This window comes from Polistes fuscatus, unplaced genomic scaffold (genome assembly GCF_010416935.1).
Source record: "Polistes fuscatus isolate 324 unplaced genomic scaffold, CU_Pfus_HIC Scaffold17, whole genome shotgun sequence".
NCBI classification, from domain to species: Eukaryota; Metazoa; Arthropoda; class Insecta; order Hymenoptera; family Vespidae; genus Polistes; species Polistes fuscatus.
In genome coordinates this window covers 3,257,214-3,269,174 of record NW_025113075.1, presented here as the reverse complement: position 1 = coordinate 3,269,174, position 11,961 = coordinate 3,257,214, and the positions used below count along the sequence as shown (strand labels likewise).

General features: G+C 26.2%; 2 protein-coding genes and 1 long non-coding RNA gene across 5 annotated transcripts; 2 read left to right on the top strand and 1 right to left on the bottom strand.

The window, feature by feature from the left end:
* Positions 1 to 677: 677 nt before the first annotated feature.
* LOC122515381 lies at positions 678 to 1,789 on the bottom strand. Its single transcript, XR_006303249.1, has 2 exons — positions 1,699 to 1,789; positions 678 to 1,412 (listed from the first exon to the last, which is right to left on the bottom strand). It is a non-coding gene; the product is annotated as an uncharacterized LOC122515381 (long non-coding RNA).
* A 113-nt stretch (positions 1,790 to 1,902) lies between these two features.
* On the top strand, positions 1,903 to 3,817 carry LOC122515380 (60S ribosomal protein L26). The gene is made up of 4 exons (XM_043632704.1): positions 1,903 to 1,963; positions 2,205 to 2,383; positions 3,221 to 3,361; positions 3,626 to 3,817. The coding sequence occupies exons 2-4, from the start codon at positions 2,216 to 2,218 to the stop codon at positions 3,761 to 3,763; spliced, it is 447 nt and encodes a 148-aa protein (XP_043488639.1). The 5' UTR covers positions 1,903 to 1,963; positions 2,205 to 2,215; the 3' UTR covers positions 3,764 to 3,817.
* Positions 3,818 to 5,261: 1,444 nt separating this feature from the next.
* Positions 5,262 to 11,896, top strand: LOC122515379. 3 transcript variants are annotated; one of them, XM_043632703.1, is made up of 4 exons: positions 5,262 to 5,509; positions 8,434 to 8,545; positions 10,141 to 10,382; positions 10,484 to 11,896. In XM_043632703.1, exons 2-4 carry the CDS (start codon positions 8,463 to 8,465, stop codon positions 11,059 to 11,061), a joined length of 903 nt encoding a protein of 300 aa, XP_043488638.1. In that variant the 5' UTR covers positions 5,262 to 5,509; positions 8,434 to 8,462; the 3' UTR covers positions 11,062 to 11,896. The 3 variants fall into 3 exon arrangements, with proteins under 3 accessions (XP_043488638.1, XP_043488637.1, XP_043488636.1); XM_043632702.1 differs by having other exon boundaries at positions 5,263 to 5,509; positions 8,370 to 8,545; XM_043632701.1 differs by having other exon boundaries at positions 5,263 to 5,509; positions 8,367 to 8,545.
* The last annotated feature ends 65 nt before the right edge of the window (positions 11,897 to 11,961 follow it).

The window sequence follows — 11,961 nt, the reverse complement described above, 5'->3', positions numbered from 1 at the left end:
TTTAAAAATATTTCTCTTTCATTTGGTTTTAATAAGGCATGAACTTAATATTATATCTACATGAAATTTTTAATGATTAGAATATATACGAATGTTATTTGTTAGTATATTAAAGATTTATCTATTTTTATATACCTGTTAAAAAATAAAATGTTAACTGTAATTCAAGTAATCAATTTTCCTTTATTATTTGCGCAAGATTTTAAAAAATTTATTATTTCTAATTTTTTTTGTAATAAATAATTTTCTCTTTCCTGTATATATATAAAAATTAATAAATATGAAAAAAAAATTAGAAAACAGAAAGAAAAAAATTAATAAAAAAAACTTTCCCCACGAAGGATCGAACACTGACTAACCGCGCGAGAAGCGAGAACGCTACTACTGACGCTATCGCGTCACTTGATATACAGTCAAACTTAAAATAATTTAAATATATATACAACAAAAGTCAAAACTTTAAAACTTTTTTTCTCAAAAACGACTGCGCATTTTGAAAAAACCCTTTACCACGGTAACACCCTAAAAGTATACTACTAATATATCAAAGCTCGTTAAGATCTGTGGGGGTCCCAGTGTAAGTTCCCCTTGTAAGTATTAAATCAGTATTTTCTAGCAGATTTTGTGCTAGAGGGTTTGAATATTTGGCTAAACAGAAGTTGTAGCGTTCACTGAAGTTTGCAATTTCTTCTTTTATTGTAGAAATTCTTAGATCTTTATGGATTCTTTTATTAGTTACATATCAAGGGGTATTGCAAATATTATGAAGTGTTTTTGATTGGAATCTCTGTAAAATTTCAATGTTTGAGTTACCAATGATTCCCCATAGTTGAATTCCATAAGTCTATATAGGTTTTAGGATAACTTTATAGACAGCAAGCTTGGTCTCGAAAATTATGCTTTACTAGTGAGCCAATAAATCTTTTTTATTTTTTCCACATCAGTCTTTTATCTAGTATAATACCAAAGTATTTGATCGAATTCTTGGTTAGTATTACTCATTTTTGGTCAAAGGAGGAAATGTGTGCTGATGCAGCAGGAAGGATATATGCACCGATTTACTTACGTTGATATTAATATATATATATAATTATAACTGAACATCGTATTCGTACATTATTCGCAAATATTAAAAAAGACTTATGTTAGAAACCAAAATAGATATATTTAAAAATCCTCAACATGGTTAAGACTGCTGTCCATCTGCCACCAAATGAAGGTTATGTCAAAAGAATAGATAAAATAATCCACTTTTTAAGTTACTACATTATTTCTGATGTGTTCAATATTGTTTTATATATTCTATTAGTATTATTAAAGATAATAAAGTCAAATTATTTTTTAATTAATGATTTTCTTTAATATTTTGATTGCTCGTATCCAAACCTGTTTTCCACCCAGTCCACAAATAGCTGAAAGTGTCCAAAAATGGTCAAAAAAAAAAAGGTAATGTTATATAATTACATTACTTTTTAAATAATTGAAATAAAAAAACACTTTGTTAATATCATTATCAGATTCCTTATATTTTTGTGTGTGATTATAGATAATAATTATTTATTATATTTTATGCTAGTTTATTATATTTCAAAATTAATAGAAGTTACTAAAAACTTTGAAATGTTTTTATTCTATCCTATATATTTATACTATGTTTTATTTCTATCCTATATATTTTTAATAAACTATTGTTCTCACCAGAAACTCTAATTGCTGTTACTAGTCTTTCGAATATTATCTCTTTCGTTTTTTAACTACTTCTCTCGACTTCTATCGCACGCGGTTTCACGCGACCGTTCGCCTCTTGGTACGATGTGCAGTTTGGGGGATATTCCCTAGATTCCCCTAGTCCGCTACAAATGTGTAATTTTCCTTTCTAGGTATTATATCTTTCAGTTTCATTTTATATACTTTTCCGGAGATAGAACGTTCTTCCGCTATTGGTACGCGTTGTTGGAGTTTGGTAGGTTAATGTAATATGTAGAAATCTAATAAAATCACGTTAAAATAAGTGTAAAGATATTATTTATTCACAAAAATAAGAATCAGTAATATATAAACCAGTTAAAAATAGTATTATTTATTTCATTACATGAATACATAATTTTCTATCAATCTAAGATATAATGTTTATATTATTTTTACATTTTTATAGTAAATACTTTTGTTATAAATTTTTTCTTCATTATATTTTTATTTAACAGGAGAAAAAATAATGAAGTTCAACAAGTTAATATCTTCCTCACGAAGGAAAAATCGTAAGCGTCATTTCACCGCTCCTTCTCATATACGTAGAAGGTTAATGTCTGCTCCTCTTTCGAAAGAACTCCGACAAAAATACAACGTGCGATCAATGCCTATACGCAAAGATGATGAAGTCCAGGTTAGTCAATTTTAAATAATATATTTTTAATTACTTCAATCACAAAATGTTAATTTCCTCGTCATTATTTAATGTTTATACTATATTGTCTATCTTTAAATTTCTTTAATATATTCATTAAAAATTATATTTCATATGTTATTTATAAAGTTCCAGAAATAATGATTTTACAGTTCACTAGTAAAGCATATAATTGTTAACTATGTGAATGCAGGATAAAATTAATAAATTATATTAAACCTTTCGAGATACTACCAGTGACTATATAATCCAATATTTAACACTCTACGTACTAATTGTGACTACTATATAGTTACTCATAGATATTTAGCATATATTTCATCCTTTGTCTTTTTGATAAAATTTATATTCGTGTTGTAACTGACCCGTATACTAGAATCTTATTTGCAATGCAAGTATCTGTACAGCGTAATGATATATACTTGTAAATGACATAGGCATATCAAGAGGATTAACAAAATATAATTATAACGTTTAATTTTTTACACTCCAATTATATTATTGAAACATTGTAGTTGAAAATGATGTAATCTTTAGTTTTCTTTCACAATTTCTTAAAATGAAAAAATGAAAAAATATATTAATTTCGTTATTGCATTTGTTTTGCTCTATTAATTTTAACTTTTCAATAATTCTATTTTCGTTAATATTGTTTCTTATTTGCACAGTGCAAGATAAAAGCAACTTGTAGTTGTTGATCAGCTACTATATGGAATAATTGGAGTATAAAAGGTTAAATATTACAAATATATATATCAATTAGAATAATAAAAATTGTTGATTTATATTATATATTATATATTATCTAATTTTTAGGTTGTTCGTGGACACTATAAGGGTCAGCAAGTTGGTAAAGTAGTTCAAGTTTACAGAAAAAAATTTATTATATTTATTGAACGGATACAGAGGGAAAAGGCTAATACCGCTAATGTATATGTCGGTATTGATCCTTCAAAGGTAATATATTACTTTCTTAATATTGTATGTATATAATTAAAATTACACGTTATTACAAATGATGAACCAAACCATTCTCAGAGAATTGGACAAATAGTTAAACTTATAAGTATGCATTCAAAGTTTTTTTGAATGTGTGCTCATTCGTTTTCTTGGTCTAGTTATTGCAGATACATTGGCACTGATCGACATTTATCTAAATAAATTATTTCTCATAGTTTATCTTCATATTTCTAATCTATGTACCACATGGTTTTGTTTTAGACTGTGATTGTCAAGTTAAAAATGGATAAGGATAGGAAAAAGATCATAGACAGAAGAGGTAAAGGCAGGCTTGCTGCTTTGGGTAAGGATAAGGGCAAGTATACAGAAGATACCACGGCTGCCATGGAAACTTCGTAAATAATGACAAAATATATTGTATTTGATTCAATAAAAAAAAGTAAATCTAAAAAATATTTTTACTTAAATTTCTGATTTATTAAACACATAAAATATTTTGTATATAATTTATATAGTTAATAATAGTAGATACTTAACGAGATGACGGTACAATACTGACAAAGAATACAGTATTCTTTGATAGTATATATAGTATAGTTATACTGTAATAAAATATAAATAATTATATTTAATTTTCAGTGTATAAACATGTGTGTGTGTGCCTTCAGAAATGCATTTATACATATATTTTAAAAATTAGTCATTTAAGGCATTCAAATAGAGAAAAATCTCAAAGGTTGTTGTTAAATCTGACGATTTGAAATACCCGTGTATTTGTGAGAAGCTTGCATTCATAAAATGCAGTGTATGTTGAAAAAATTTATGGCTCATACGTTTGTAAAACGAATATCTTCATTTTTATGTAATTATTTTAATAATTATTATTATATAGTTATGTATAAAAGATAGATGTAGTATAGAATACTTTTTGTTTTTAGGCAAAGTATTAAAATGATTAATATTTCACATATTTCTAAGCATGTTATCAAATGTCAAAAGACAAACCGGCTTAGTTAGGTATACCGGCTTAGGAAAGTATATTATATTTATAATATATTTTTTCAAAGTGCGTTTGCGCCTTGAATTTGTGATTGCGCATGCGTATAACATATCTCCCTTTCATGGCGTCGCAATTTCATAATTTTATTTAAAGTGTAATAATTGTTTTCAACTAATTACGATAAATAAAAAATATTTAATAAAAAAAAGTTGAGGAGCCGGACAAATAAAAAGTAAGCAATTGATTGAAAACGAAAAACAATAAAAAACTTCATTGCTTTGCTTAGAAATGAGAAAAAACATTTTTGTTTTTTCAATTATTAACCCTTAGCGCCCGTTGGCTCCTCTACGGAGTCATCCGTCATTTGTTTCGTAACTCCGTAGGCTCCGCTGTGGAGCCCAATGTTTTTAGCATGACTAGGAAAAAAAAAAAAAAAAGAAAAAAATTTTAAATTTATTTTTCATTTACAAGAAGAAGGTGCATATGTATAAAATAAATAAAATCAAAAATATTCACAAGCACGTGTAATTCTTCTCACTTAAAATAAGACTCCTTTTCATACTCGTTTCGTTGCGAAAATGTGCCGCAGTTGCTGGTAGGCAGTGGTACAAAAACGTGCAGAGCGTTAAGGGTTAATAATTAATTAAATAATTAATTAATAAAGTTAACAATTATGGATTTTAAATTAGCAATTTTTTAGCATTTTAGCTCACTTATTCATTTTTTTCAGCTGTTGAGGTTCTATGCCAACTTTTTAATGCTGAGTTTCAATGTATTTCTGTATTCTTTTTTATCGACTTAAATATTATCGATCGAGTTATACCAAATTAATCAAAATTATTATTATTGTTATAGATCAAAGTATATTTTATATCTAATTTATTATCGGTATTACGTAACAGTATAAATATCTCGGTGTTTACATAGAATGTAAACAAAATCAATAAACATTCAAAGTTTCTGATAATACTCTATCTTGTGTTTTTTTAACCAGTGCCATCTAGCATTTATCACATTACATTACTCATCGAAATATTCATGAACACTTTACCTATAAATTGACCACAACATTTTAGAAGACGCGACGAGTTATTACAGTTATGAGTATAATGGTTCAACTTTTTAATCTTTGTCTACAAAACTTGGTAAGTTATTGATTCAAAATAATTATTTTATATTTTCTATTATATTTATTTCTCCCATTTTAATATTTATTGCTGTATATATAGTCGCTTAGCCAGTGGTATGAAACCTATCTACTAAACATGCTTATAAAATGGCGTGTTCTATATAACATTGCAGCGGATTAATACAATTTTTACACTTATCGAACAATTTGCATTTATATATTTTAATATATTATTTTATATGCCTATATTATTTTAATAATTTTATTTGTTTGTTTGTTTGTTTATCAAATGGCTTAAACTGCTTTACATATTACTTTAGTATTTTTGTGTATATACATATATATATATATATATATATATACACACACACACACAGTAATAATAATAATAATAATAATAATAACAATAATAATAATAAATTGGATTAAAAGTTTATGAGTGAAGTGTGAAACGGGAAGAAACGAGAAGGATGACGACAAATACATGTCACACATATAACATATGATTAAATGCTACTGCGTGGATGTTGATAAATACATGCACCTAGCCTCAAACAAAAGATATTAAAGTAATAAAAGGCATATAAATGTATTCTCTTACATTACAACATACTTTTTCCAAAATATTTAAATTTTAAGAAATAATTTTTTTTTTATATATATTACCGTTAAAGTGTATAATTCAGTTAATTCATGAAAAATCTTAGCATTTTAACTAGGCATTTTAAAGAAAGTATATAAAAAGAATTTCATTATACACTTATTGTTAAATTAGTTATTTTATGAGATAACGAGGTGACGCATGAATTCAAAAGAGGCGAGAAATGAAAATATTAAATTGAAATTTGATCCATTTTTAAAGTATGCTTTTCTTTTTACAATAATGCTTGTTAGTTATCCATTCTTATTTCTTCCTGTACTTTGGAAACAAATGTTTTGTTAAGCGTACTGTTTTATCGGATCTAATCTACGGATCAAATTCTAATTTTATATTTGAACTATCCTCCTCTAGAGAATTCTTATATTACTTATTTAAAATAATTAATTCTACTGTTAATATAATTCTGCTGTTTCTCCTACTTTATTAGGTCAGTATATTTTTTTTACGAATAACTCTGGTTTTTTCACAAATTAACGAATTTTACATTTTAACGGTAACAATGATCTTTCAATTTCTTTCTATTAAATTTTAGTAAAAAAAGATTTTTTCCTTAAATTTAATGTTTAGAAAATAGTTCGAAATCAAAAAGCTTATACAGTAGAGCATCGATTATCCGAATTAATTGAAAGACAAAATCATTTCGATAATCCGTTTTTTTTTTTGAATAATCGGTCTGAAGAATTGAATTTCTAATTATGTCATAAATCGATTAAAAATTTATAAACAATTTTTTAATCCAAATGATTTATAAATAAACGAATACACAACTAATAATAAGAAAAGTGTAATATCAAAAATTAGATGGTCTTAGTATTATTGCCAAATTGTGAATTCCCTTCAACATAATCATTTATATAGCATTTATTTCATTTTGACTTTTTGCCCATTCCAAGACTATAATCAATGCATTTTCAGATTCGCTTTGTGTTGAAATGCTACTATATCCCATAATATTTTCATTTATATTGAATTTTGTATTATCACTTGTCCCAAGCAAAAGTGGAATAATATCATCGTCATTCATAATTTCAAAACCTGGATTATTTTTATCTATGTTCATCCATTTTTAAAAATACAATGATATCAAATTTTTTCTTTTAATACTTATTGAATAAATGAAATCTATATGTATGAAAGCAATAAATTCAGACAAGATTAAATAAAGTTATTATTTATCATGGGACCATCTAATAGTATCGTTTATAACACTTTTCATCATATTACTATATGTTTTTATTAATTTTAAGAAGGTGCTCATTTCGATAATCCAATGACATTTTTTATTATGGGATTGTTTTAATTTTCATCGTATAAATGAAAATTCAAAAAAAAAATAACATAATATATATATTATTATAATAATATAATATATAGCTGAGATGTATAAACACATAATTAATTCTATACTCAAATAAACAATCATTCTGATTACCAATGTGTTCAGATAATCGATGCTTCACTGTACTAATTTACATAGATTACAATATTATATTTAAAAGCGTAAGTTAATAATCATCTTCAATCTTGTGTATTGTTTCTGTTGTTGGTTATATTGTCAAGACGTCATGCATTGAATGATTCACAGATCAAAACAATTTATTTTATTTTTAGAATTATTTAAAATTTTATTATCAAATCACTTGATCGGTATTTAACATTTTGCATTTATAAAATAAATTTCTTTAGTAATTAGGCTTGACATTATTAAATAAGAATAATATTTGTGGTCTCTTTAATAATAAATGAAACAACAATGATACAACAATTTTTTTTCATTTTTTCTACTCTTTCTTTTGTAGAGTTTATCAAATTAGTATACGAGTGACTTATTTGTAATTCTTTTATTACATCTGTGCAGGTTTGAACATTCTAGATTGTTTAAATTTGGTTTATTATGATATTTACAACAACTTTTCTACTTTACATTTACATGAAGAAACTATAGCGAACAATTATCTATTTTTTCTATTCGAAAGCAAATATTGTTAATGTCATGATAAATAAAATATAATCAATCTAACATTCTCAAATCTGTCTGTCTGTGTGTGTGTGTGTGTGTACAACCATAACAAGAGGAAACTGACAAATATTAATGCTTGAAAATTTGACAATACAACTAACGCATAAAAAAAGATTATAACATTGATAGTTAATTATGAACTTACTTCCGTACTTAAAAAAATGCTAATTAAATATTATCGTTTTGTTAAAGAAGGATCATATAGGAGGTTTAGAAATTTGAATAGAAATCTATCGAACTATTTGAAGATTGATTATAGACAGATAAAAGGACATACGCTACAGAAAAATGGGTTCATCAAGACAACAAGATCGATCTCTAAATGCAGGTATATCTCTTCCTCGATGGATAAAAGGAAAAGTAGACAACAGGTTAGTAAAAAGAATAATTATCAAATGTTAAGAATTTATTATTATAATTATATATTAAATAAACATTTATTATATATACAGGTAGAATCACGAGAAGTAAGACACCTGACTATCTCTTGTTGACAACAAATTTCAAAGTAAAAAGTTGCTTTGTCGCAGAAGGAAAATATAATGATTATGCAACTTCCTCCTTTGAAATTTTTTCATACAATTGTCAATAAATGAGATATTCAGGTGATATGTCTCTCGTGACGCTCCCTTTATATGTTGCTGGTAATACAGGGTGTTTGATAAATAGTTACTCATAATGTTATGGTAGAAGATAATTATAGGCAAATTTAGTCTAAATCAATACTTTGATTCGGTACGGTATATATTAACTAAAAATTTAATATAAAAGTTTAATATGTTTTATAAGAATTTTATATATACTTTGATTCTTTTAGCATTGTCAAAAATATATCTAGTGGTATATATACAAATCTTGGCCCGTGTAGTAGGCATCTATCACATGATCTTATATTTTTAGACATTTAATTCTAATAGATAATATATCATATCTTCTTAGAATTGCTATTACAATTCTCTTATTTAATTTATAAGTTTTTTTCTGGTATAATAAACTTATTAAAGATTATAAGTTCAATGTACTGCATTTTTATTGATATTTTTAATATTTTTAAATGTATCCTCTAACATTTACAGTTTATTTTATGCATACTATTATATTTGGTTTATAATTTTTCAATTATACTAAACACAGGTTTACATTACAAATAAATCTATAAATCAATATACAAAAGTAAATAACGATAAAAGGAAATGATGAAAAAATATCACATTAGCGCTTATAATGCAGTTTTCTATTCACTTTTATCTTAGTAGTAAATTATAAGAACATTAATTATTTTTATATGACGAATGATCTATACGCATACTAATTCTCATGCGCGCATCGTATATGCGCACACGCACGTGCGTATGCAAATGTATATGATTGTGTGACTATTTGATTCACATACAAACGACTGCCAAGATATCGAGGACACAGCATAAAGTACAGTAGTATCGTATAACTCGTAGAAACTCTTTCATTAATTAGATTCAGGATCTTCTAGTTTATCATTTAATAGTTTCGGTTCTTTTAAATATTTATCTCTATTTGGTTTCTCATTTCACATTAATTTTAATATTGATTTCCAATATGATTTGAAAAATTTTTAACTAGATCTCCAGAATACACCAATAATTCTTTAGATTTAAATAAACATATATGGTAATACTCTTATTTATGCAGTCCACATTTACACAGATTCACTTTAACGTGCTCTAACTATCAGAGTCAATGTGTCATCATGATGCGTTATGTGAAAATATAAATTCAGAGATTTTCCAGTGTAATTTGTTTCGTAATCATGTAAACTTATTTTTATATTCCAGTAAGAGTTAAATATATATTTGAGAATGTGGAATGGATCCTTATTTTAAATGACTTTTAATGGTTCATTTACACAATTTCTATTTACGCACTGTTTTCGTGGAACCAATTATCTATATAATGGATTGTACATATATTTTTTCTTTCTATTTTGTAGGTTCGACTTTGACGAAGGTACATTCAGTCCACCATCTCATGACGAAGGCTTCTTCTGCATTCAATATCCAAAATCACAAATTTCTACTAACACCACTTATAATGAAAGTACAATTACGGCCTCTGCAAATCAAATTGTATCCACTAAGCAAACGCATTCGCAGTTCAAAGAAGTGAAAAATATTGATTTTAGTCAGCATCCGCTACCTTGCCAACCATTTATACCGAATGCAATCAATAAAAGTAAGCTTTCAAATGAAAAATTTTATTATTATTATTATTATTATTTTTATTATTAATTATTCAATATTTTTTAATATATAAATAAAATTGTTAATAAACAGTAAGCAAAACATTAACTGGAAACGTAAAACCAGCTAAATCTCAAGGAACTGATGATGGATTTCATGGTGAACCAGCTCTTTGTGGAAAATCCATTGTTCATGTAGCTAATCAAATGATGTCTAATAAGTTTAACAAACCACAATCTTCTGTGACACCGGTCGAAGAAGAAATAAATCTAAATAAAGGAAGTAAATCTTTACCAGCTACACCATTGGCTTCACCGATAACCACTCCAGATAGTTCACCAAAAGCACGCAGAAAGGTTCATTCAAATCGATATTTTACTGGTGCCTTTATTCCTGACCGAGATAAATATCAAGGCAGCTGGATATTAGCTAGTATATTAGGTCAATCACGAGAAATTCTAACCTCAAGAATAGAGGAAGAAGAAGACAGTGGCATAGATCTTGCTCCGCCTAAAACATTAAACAGAAAAAAATCTATCTCCTCGCAAAATCTTACATATATTGGGAAAGATGAAAAAACACCAGGGAAATCATCATCCCAGACAAATATTTTCCAAGCAAGACCATCGGAATTAAGAGAAATGAATTTTTGGTCTCCTACATCTATGTAAACTTGATTTTATCCAAAATCTTTTTTTGATTACACATCTCTATATACTAATCGATTATATATAACAATCATTTTTCCAACAAATAAAAATTTCTCTCTTTGCGGATTGATATTATTGTAAAGACAATTTGCTATAGAAACAATGCTAATTATGACCTGCAAATAACAGTTCACAGTATTTGATTAACAGTATGTTGCAATATTTGATTCAATCATTATTGACATTTTCTAACGTATATTCATAATATCATTCTTTATTGGTTGCACAGAATATTTATCAATCAATCAATATTATTAAAATATCATGTGAAATAATATTGTCTCTTTTTACTCCTATTAGAAATATATTTCCTATACAATGCTTAGAATTTATTAAGTAATGGGTAAATATATTATAGGATATATTTTTATTTTAACCCTTTCATTACAGCACAGTACAATGTCGTTGACAATTCAATCACAAGTGTATACAATATCATAGAATATAACATCTAGTATTTAGTCGTACATTATACAAACGATTCATTTCTTTGTCAAGTTGTGTGAAATCAATGTAAAATAAATTATAGAAAATATGAATATACGTCAGAAGAACGTTGGTTGCTATAAAGATATCAAGATATGTTACGTTCACCTATAATTTTTAACTCATTGTCAGTCTAAATTTTATTAGCTGATTAATTAGTCATTTTTAGTAAGAAAAGGGTTAATGACCACATAGAACCAAGTAGCTATATTTTACTTATTCTTATACACAATTTAATTTATTTACTTTATAAGAAATTAAGTAATTATATTTGACTGGAAACTTAGACCAATAAAGAAAGGTAAAATTATTTTACTATTATTTTGATTTTTATTATTATCATCATCAATATTGTTACCATATCTATTTATATAT